The sequence below is a fragment of the Tympanuchus pallidicinctus genome, unplaced genomic scaffold, assembly GCF_026119805.1.
Source record: "Tympanuchus pallidicinctus isolate F22 unplaced genomic scaffold, pur_lepc_1.0 scaffold7, whole genome shotgun sequence".
Lineage (NCBI taxonomy): Eukaryota > Metazoa > Chordata > Aves > Galliformes > Phasianidae > Tympanuchus > Tympanuchus pallidicinctus.
Window position 1 is genome coordinate 18583119 of NW_026294791.1, and position 9421 is coordinate 18592539.

General features: G+C 35.7%; 1 protein-coding gene across 3 annotated transcripts in view; it reads left to right on the forward strand.

Annotated features, from left to right (window-relative positions):
- Positions 1 to 9421, forward strand: part of RNPC3 (RNA binding region (RNP1, RRM) containing 3) — a 152196-nt gene that overhangs the window by 5001 nt on the left and 137774 nt on the right. The window contains exons 7-15 of one of the 3 annotated variants that reach the window (XM_052665611.1): positions 355 to 503; positions 1195 to 1320; positions 1912 to 2048; positions 2792 to 2953; positions 3110 to 3204; positions 3282 to 3340; positions 4694 to 4826; positions 5508 to 5580; positions 8159 to 9280. In XM_052665611.1, the coding sequence (XP_052521571.1) occupies positions 355 to 503; positions 1195 to 1320; positions 1912 to 2048; positions 2792 to 2953; positions 3110 to 3204; positions 3282 to 3340; positions 4694 to 4826; positions 5508 to 5567 (921 nt within the window). In that variant the 3' untranslated portion in view covers positions 5568 to 5580; positions 8159 to 9280. Of the gene's footprint in view, positions 1 to 354; positions 504 to 1194; positions 1321 to 1911; positions 2049 to 2791; positions 2954 to 3109; positions 3205 to 3281; positions 3341 to 4693; positions 4827 to 5507; positions 5581 to 8158; positions 9281 to 9421 lie in introns of those variants that run through there. The other 2 variants (XM_052665612.1, XM_052665613.1) reach the window with 2 other exon arrangements.

The following is a 9421-nucleotide window of genomic DNA, read 5'->3' on the forward strand; positions in this document are numbered from 1 at the left end:
AGTCCTTAGGACTGCACGCAATGTTAAAAAACCAAAAAAACAAAACAAAAAAACCCATAAACCCCTGCAATAGAAAAGTTTTTACTTTTATATTGAACTTCTCAAATAAAAAGAATGAAATCATCCACTTTTACATATTGGAATTTATTTTTTTTTTACTGCAGATTTTTAATTACTAATGTAGTTTATCAAAATAGTGTATAAATCTATATAAATGTGCTGTAAAAAGCCATTTCTTACTATCTTGTAATGTATCGCCTTGGCTTTTTATTATATACAAAGGAAAACAAGACGCACAAAATCTTTACTTAAAAATCTTTCGTCACTTTTTTTTTACATTCTGCTTATTACCAGTATGAAGAGTATTTACCAGTGCCTGTGCCACCCCCACCAATTCCACCTTTGCCTCCTGAGGAGCCTCCTTTGCCCGAAGAGGAAGAAGAGCAAGTCTCTAGTGGAGATGAATCAGAATATGAAAGTGATAACGCGGAGGAAAAAGAGAGGTGTGCATTTTACAGTCTTAATACATACTTTTTACTTCTCTGGATACTTGTTCAGCCACTGGTTAAATCTCTGAACACTTGCAGCCTATAGATAGTCTTCCCGATGTGTTACGAAGCTCCATAGTAAGTGAAAAATGGAGGGATAGTGCTGTTTTGAATGACAGTAGGAGGGTGAGTGTGGCCATGTGTGCACAGAAGTTAGAATTTCTTACTTTGAAAAAAAAAAAAACAATCCAAAAACTCATAATGAAAAGAGAGTGCAGTATAACGAATGAAGCAATGAGTTGTTTTCTGGTTTTCTTCAGTTTTCCACATTTTTAGAGAGTAAATTACTCAGCCTAAATAATTTTGCCTGACTTCCAAAATGTTCTTTGTACATTGAGTGTGTATTGCTAGGACAAACAATAATGGAAGGAGGTTGTGATTCTCTCGCAGGCTTGGGAATAAATTATATTAGAGCTGTTTTTAAGCCTTAAAACAATACTCAATGAAGAAATTGTTGTCTTCATCTGCTACTAAAACTGAAATAAATGAGTTATGTTCAGAAAAATACATGCATTGACAAATAAATTCTGAAAAGTGCATTTCAGGGGCTTAGAGGAAGGGAGAAGGGCTGCATTTGCAAGTGAGCATTCTCAAATAAAATGTAAACCAATTTGGATCTTTTTTAACTTCGTTTTATTTATAATAGAATGACCAAATTGATGGAATTAGCGACCCTTCAACCTAAAAGACCAATAAACACGAAGAAGCGTGGTGTTAGAAAAAGGCAAAGAATTAAGGACTTACTGAATGTTCCCACATGTACTCCCCACAGGTTTGTGTTATTTTTCTGCTTGCATATTTTCAGAAAAATTATTCTTTTTGCACAGTGTCTTTCCCTGCATCATGTTTTCTATAGTGTTGTTTTAATGAAAGTATTCTCTGGTATGTAAGTTGGGCCTAATTGCTTGCAAGGTAGCGTTGTTATGTAGTATGAACTGAAGTCTGTTTAACAACCACAGTATTAAAGTTCTATCTCTTTCTCTTGCTATCAAAAGAACATTTTTCATAAAAAAATAAAAACAATTTCATGTTACAGTGCTGATAGAAGTGATCTGTACATATTGCTTGAGGCAATTCTGAAAAACAGAAAAACGAGGGGGGGAGGAGGAGAAAAAGAGCTGATTTTGTTTAGATCATCTTGATTTTTGAAATTGCACTACTGTGGCAGAGTAGCCACTAGAGTTTCTATCTAGTGATAATCAGTTGTGATACACGATTTTCTTGTAACATTTTTCTTTCTGCAATTGGGTTGGGATATTTTTCACACTGTGAGAGCAACATCAATGCCACTTACAAAAAGCTATCAGTAACCTAAATAAGAAAGTGCCTGTCCAAATGTTTAACACGTTGTTGTTTTAAACAGTAATTTGCACCCTACCCTGTCACCTTCAGATGTCTTTGAGCAACCACAGCATGTAGGTCTTAAAAAGATTGAGTTCCATATTACTACTGACATCCCATCTGTTCTTCAGATAAATTCGGAAAGAGAAGAAAAAAATGGTAAGCATATGTTCTTCTTTTGTATTGGAGAAGATTCCATAGATAGTATACATCAGAGTTTAAGAACACCACCTTGCATCTTGTCTGCATTTGTTGCTTTTCGTGTGTTAAAGAGAGCTCAGTGCTTCCATGTAATGCAGGATATGGAGCATTTTAAAGTCTTTCTGTCCTTGTAGTATGTATGTTTATGGTGAATTGCACCTTTTCTTAAAAGTTTTTAAACTTTATGTTGCCTGTAGCAAGTACAGTACAAATGTATTCTCACTATTATATATCTTGTAACTGAATGGATCAAGCTAATCTTAGATCTTCTTTTTCCAGCTCTTAGAGAGTAGTATTAAGATGGTTGCCAGCTTCTTCTCTGCGTTACACTGATAATCTGCAGTAAAAATGCGGGACAGTGCCAGCAGTGAGGGTGTGGTGGTTTCTTATAGGGCTATGGTTTGTCTGTGTATTTCAGTATTTTAGAGCTTTAAATGAAAATACGGGCTTTGAATAGCAGGGCTAGTTTTAATTTAACAGGCACGTGCTGTGACTTGTCTTGGTACTGCAGTTGATTTTGTAGAACAAATTATATTTGTCCACTCCGGAATTAATAGAACTTTCCTTAAGGATGTGTTCAGATTCCTTTACAGAGCCTGCTATAATTAAATAATAATAAAAGGAATATATTCTTTTTGCTTGCTCTCCTTCCTCTTGTGAATAATCATACAACCTTCTTGTATAATGTGTTCAAATTACAGATCTTTGTGCCACCACAGAAGAAATCAATAATACAGGATTTGGAAGAATTTTCCCAACTCCTAGCTCAAATGATAAAATGGAAATAGAGGAAGAAGATGATGAAATACCATCAGAGTTTATTTCTAGAAGAGAACTAGAGAAAAACAGACTTTCTAGAGAAGGTACAACTGTGACAATAAATTATGTAATAGAAGCTGTTTACTTTGTTGTAATAAAAAGTTTAAGTATTTTCTGTATTAATTTGCTATATGTACTTTAATAATTTGTTTTATTCTTAGCAAAAAAAAATAACTGTCTATTTTTCTCTCTTCTTCAAGAAATGGAAAAATTTTCTGTTTTTAAAAACTATGAGCCAGGTGAACCAAATTGCCGGATATACGTGAAGAATTTGGCTAAACAAGTGCAAGAAAAGGTATGTAAAAAAGAAAAAACAAATATTTCTCATAAAGGCTTTTCAGCAACTTTCTTAAATCAGCCCTTTAATTCCAGGATCTCAAGTTCATTTTTGGAAGATATGTTGACTTTGAGTCTGAACTGGAACGAAATATGTAAGTTAAAATGAAGTCTTTGATGTTAACTTTTTCATATTGGTGAGAATTGTAATTTGAAAACTAGTTATTTCTGCTTTTTTTTCTTTCTGGTGCTGCTTCTTTATTGGTTGAGGAAACAGTGCTTCACATCTGAAGACACTGTCACAAGTACAGAAATAGGATTATTGTCCAGTTTCTAAAGACTACTATTTTGCCTTTATATTTTAATTACTAAATATACTATTTTGTTGAGCAGTGCGTAATGAATACAGCATGAATGATTGTGTGAATCTAGTGATTTAGCATATGTGATATTTACTACAGTTGGACACAGATTTACCATCCTGCAGTTCAGTGCAGCCTTTACTAAACAGCATCTCCTAGGCAAAATGTAAGTGGTCTTCAGTGGCATAATTCCTGCATGTAGGTACTGCATCCATATCGGCTATTTCAGCTTGAAGTTAGGAGCACTGTATCAGAGTTTTGAAATATGAAGGTGTTAGAAAAAACAAACCATATAGTAGGAGTTAAATCCATCTGGTGTTCACAAGTGGTATGCCGCAGAGGTTGGTATTGGACCCTCCCTGGTCAGATGGGATGAAGATCAACAAGGCCAGGTGCCAGTTTCTGCTCTTTGGCCACAGCGGCCCCCGGCAATGCCTGGGGCAGAGTGGCTGGAAGACTGCATGGAAGAAATGAACCTGGGGTGTTGGTTGATCTTGGCTGAAGATGAGCCAGCAGCATGCCCAGGTGGCCAAGAAGGCCAGTGCCATCCTGGCTTCTATCAGAAATGGTGGTGCCAGCAGTGATCTTTCATCCCTCTGTAGTCAGCCCTGGTGAGGCCACATCTCAAGTACTGTGTTCAGTTCTGGACCCCTTGCTACAGAAAGACATTGAGGCCCTGGGGTGTGTCCAGAGAAGGGCTACAAAGCCGATGAGGTGTCTGGAGCACAAGCCTTAGGAATGGCTGACAGAACTGGGATTTTTTAGTCTGGAGAAGAGGAGGTTCAGGGATGATCTTATCACTCTCTATGACTCCCTGAAAAGAGGTGGTGGTGAGATGGGGGGTCGACATCTTCTCTGTGGACAAGAGGGAATGGCCTCAAGTTGCGCCAGGTGAGATTCAGGTTGGACACTAGGAAAAAGTTTTCTCCAAAAGAATGGTCAAGCACTGGAATGGGCCCAGGAGAGTGGTGGAGTCATTGTCTTTGGAGGTGTTCAAGTAACACTTAAATGTTGTAATGAGGGACATGGTTTAGTGGGGAAATATTGGGTGAATGATCGGACTGGATGATTTTTGGGGTTGTTTCCAACCTTAGTGATTCTGTGATCCTATTCTATTATTTCCTAATTCTCTGTTTTTTCCTCTAGGTTCGATATACGTTTAATGAAAGAAGGCCGTATGAAGGGTCAGGCTTTCATTGGACTTCCTAATGAAAAAGCAGCTGCTAAAGCTTTAAAAGAAGCAAATGGATACGTCTTATTTGAAAAACCCATGGTCGTTGTATCTTTTTCTTCAAATGTTTACATCACATTCTTTTTGAGTTGTCTGTCAGTATCTAGTTTTGCCTTCTTAGAGGCTTTTGTTAGAAATCGGCGGGAAGAAGAGAGATGTTACAAAAACTAGGCAGAAGAACCTAGTGTACTATTGTAAAATTTATATCTTAAAAATGTATAGGGACACCATTTGTGAAATAGGAAAGTAAATAGCCTTACTTAAGATTTAATTATTTTTCTGTTCTTTGCTCTTTGATACCGCAAGCCCAATCCAAAAGTTTAAGGTGTATAGCCATTGCATTTAAATTATGTAGGGCTTTTGAGTTGTTTAAACTTGTGTTTGCAGAACTGGGAGATGAAGTGTTTCTTTTGTTTTCTTGGTTGGCTGTTGTTTTGTTTTTTTTTTATAATTGCATACAAATTAGTTACTTTGGGGGCATATGTATCGTGTTGGGGTTTCTACACTTCTTTGATTGGATTGCCCTGTTGTTTTAGTTTGAAATCTTTTCGCATCCTTTCTTATTGCTGAATCAAATGTTCCAAATGTTCCAGTTTTTTATGAGCTCTAGGATATGCTCTCTTGAAGCGTGCTGCAGATCAGCGAGGTCCTATCTTTGACTAGGATTGTGTTGCTTCTTGATTGACTTGTGTTTATTGTCGACATTTGTAGTCCTTAACAGAACCTCAGCAATTTGCTCGTTCAGCTAGACCAAAGCAGGATTCCAATGAAATGAAAAGAAAAAAGTAGAACATAGCAAAAGGTATGGATTCTTTGCCTAAAAAATTACAGGGTTTTGTATTTCATTTTGTTGCCTTTTTTTTGTTTTATTTTTTATAATTGCTTTAGGAATAGTGACAGTGAAAGAGAAATACTCCATACAGTGTTCTTTTCTTAAATGAGCTCTTCTGTCAGGAAACCAGTTTGCAGGATGTGCAGTTGGTTTAAGATTAAAGATTGCTTCTTTCTCTGTTTAGAAACATGGAGTCTATTATTTTCCTTATCTTGAGATCCTAGGATAGTTGTCTGTATTTTCTGATCCTTAATCCTGGGAAATTGGAACTTAGGGAGAATGACTTCATGGAATTTGAGCACTTACGTTTTTAGTAGTGTTCTGGGATTTTGGCTTCAACAGGAGTGGCAGCTTTGCCCTTTCCTGTCCTTACTCAGACCATGCATGCTGTAAAGCTGTTTCATATATCCGTTTCCAGCAGTAAACTTGCTTCTGCCACCTCTGTCAATGAGATCTTAGTACTACTACTGCAGCATCTCTAAAGCTTGTCTGATTTAGGAAATGTTTGTGTTTCTGAAAGTATTACTTAATAATGCAGTAATTGAGACATGCTTTGCTACGGAGTGCACAAGTGCTGATATTTTTAACATTTGTCTAAATTGATGAGAAATTAACTTTCTGCTAAAAGTAATCACTTCATATCGTACATCTTTACTTCACTAGCGCTTACTCTTAAGTATTTGCTTTATGCTAAAGTAACTGAAGCAAAATTGTGGGAATTTTTGTGGCCTCCAAAAATTTGGGTTGTGAACTGTCTCAGATTTGCACCAGTTACTTCAGATGCTACCACAGAAACGCTCAGTTCTCAGCCTGCACTCTGATGAAGTAGCAAGCTCAAATTTGAAGAGCATTTTATCTGAATTACATGTTATGATTGAATGTCACTCTGGTTATCCATCTCCTAACCTCAGAACTTAAAGCTTCGGTTGAGTGCTTTAGAAAAGTACTGCTTACTCCTTTATGTTTCTTAATCTGAATGTCTTGGTCATTATTTAGAAAAAAAAAAAGATAATTAAAAAAAAAAAACAAAAAAAAACCAATTCTGAAGATTGAAATGTGAACAACTGATTTTAATTTTAAAAAATTGTTTTAATTCCCTTGGTATTGTTATTGTGAGGGTAGTATTTCTATTAGTAATAGCTATCTTTTATTTCATAAAAGATGACTTGTTCTTACAGGTGTTTTTCTGTACTGTTTATTGAAAGCAGACGAATGAGCCTTGATTTTGAGCTGTGAGAAACGAGGGTGTGCAGAAGTGTTTCAATTTTTTTCTTATTCCTTCCTAGTTAAATAAAAAGTATTAGTTATATTTTCTCCAGGAATGTGATAAGAATGTTATTAAAGTTGTTTTAAATGGAAAAAGGAAATTTGAAGTATTTTTAACTGGTGGAAAGCTTTCTATGTGAACTCTGAACTGTAATTCTGGCACGTCATGTATTTCCAACCAGCTTAATGCATTAAATTTGATTCTGACTTTACTAAACATGCTAAATAATACTTGAATAGCAGAAAGAAAATAACCAGGTGCTTACTATATTATTAATCATACTGATGATCAACTCAGAAGCTTTTTTTTAAAATGAGCAAGCGCTCAAGACATAACTGTACATCTGAAAGCCTGCGTGGGTTGCTTCAGTTTCATGGCTTTAGTAAATGGTGCACAGGACTTCTTCCACGCCTTCAATGTTTATATGTGACAGTCACATCGTGCACCACAGACTAATTGAAATCCCTAAGAATCCTAGGTTAAGTACAAATCATTCCTTTACAGATCACAAATTACTTGCACGCTAATGATGAGGCAGAACCCTTTTTCTGCATCGAATGTGTTTTCCTGTGTCTGCTGGAATAATCTGATAAATGCTAATTTGTGATGCGGAATTCCATTATATAAATCTGAAATCCATGCAGACACCTGAGGAACTTGAAGTATGATTTGTATCAGTTTTTTTTTCTTCTGTAAGGAAATTGAATTAAGAACTTGTTGATTAATTCATAAACATTATTTATTACTTTCTCTACAAATATTGTTTCTTTGGTAGAGAAAGCAACTTACAATGGTTTATAAAAACAGTGTGACTTACTGCTAACTGAAATGCCTTTTTCTTGATGAACGACAAAAATGTCAGTTAGCATTTGGAGTGACTATTTTTCTGTGGGTAAAATATAGTTTTTTGGTATAAGGATTATGTAAAAGAAACTGATGCTGAGAGGTCATCAGCTTCTTTGTAGAGAAGAAGTGACCTGAAAGCCTGCATTGAAGCGTGTTTGGGTTTTGGATCTGATGGAGAAAGTGAGTCTGTAAAATGTCAAAGGCCTGAGGAAGAATTAATAAAACAAGAATCTGCTTTTGTCAAGTATAGTTAAAGTTATCAAAAGATGGATTTACTTTTGAATACAGAGTTATTGATGGTGGGTTCACCAGACTGGGTCAAAAGTATATTTATTAAGTTATACCTTTTTGTTTATGATAGGCAGCATAAATTTAATGTGTGTGCAATCTTGAGAATTAAATAAAATTAAACAACATTCTGCTGTTCTTCTTTAGAAACATTCCTGCGTATATACTGCAATAATACTGTCATGCAGAGTGTATCCTTTCTTGTTGTATCCTTTTATGTGCAATGTTTCCTATAGCACTCAACCACCTCTAATTTCTCACCTAGAATAGGTTTGGGGAGGAGCTTATGCATTTTAAAGCCTGAATTAATCTATCAATTTAAAAGTAGAACTTTTTCAGGGGGGGAAAAAAAAAAGAGTTATCTCTTTTTATCTGTTATCTGTTGGGTGAATAGTTGAAGTGAACTTTCCTAATCTTAAAAGGTGGCTTTCACCTTTCTCTTCAAAGGTCATATCATTTATTTCATTTCTGATACAGTTCCTTAGCTTGTCTGAGCTAGAAGTGTTTCACTGGTGTGTGTGGAGCTGTGCTGGGCTCACAGCTGAGGATGTCGTTCTTAAATAAATCATTAGGTTTAAAGTATGTCACAAGGCCACGATTAATGTTATTGGAGGGTTAATGTGTTCTTACAACATTTGATTACTGTTGTCCTACTGTATGCGAAACTGTTGATTTTCAGTTTGTACATTTGTCTTTTGTTTTTGAACAGCAAAATCCAACAGTGTCTCACAATGCAGTTACAGAGTTCAGAATTGAATTATTAGTCATGGTTAACATTTTTGTTGTTTCTTTGATTGTTCTCTTCAATGAGGTAGTGTTGGTGATGGTGACTTTTTTTTTTTTAATTATCATTTTGTATTTGCATTATCATTTTTCATTTACTGTAATACAAAACTAATACATTCTGCACCTGCTAAGTCAGTTTTTTTCAGATACTCAGAAGTCTTACAATCTCAACCATCTTTCAATTTAGTTGTCAAAAGAAATCATGTCACTGCTAGGATCTAGTTGTTCACGCTGTTAACACACCTTTGTGATGTTCCAGGTTCCTTTTGCGTTCCATCCCATCCACGAGTTCTCAAGCCTGGGGAGGAAGCAGTACAACCATCGGCACTCTGGAACTGTGCGTAGAGCATTTCTAAAGTACTTGAGGCAGAGTATAAACTTCCTCATCTTAAAGATTCCAAGTATGTTTGTCAGAAGGCTTACATGATAAGTGCATGTTAGTTTGCTTTTGAAGTCTCTAATAAATTATTTCTTTTCTCTCGATGTTATGTTTTTCTTTTGTTGGGAGGTTTGTGAATGGGAAGGAGGAGCAAGATGCAAATATTTTATTGCTATTCTTTAAGCTTTGGGATTTTTTTGTTTACCTTTTGCCCAAACTTTGTTGTCATTGTGTACGACATGTTC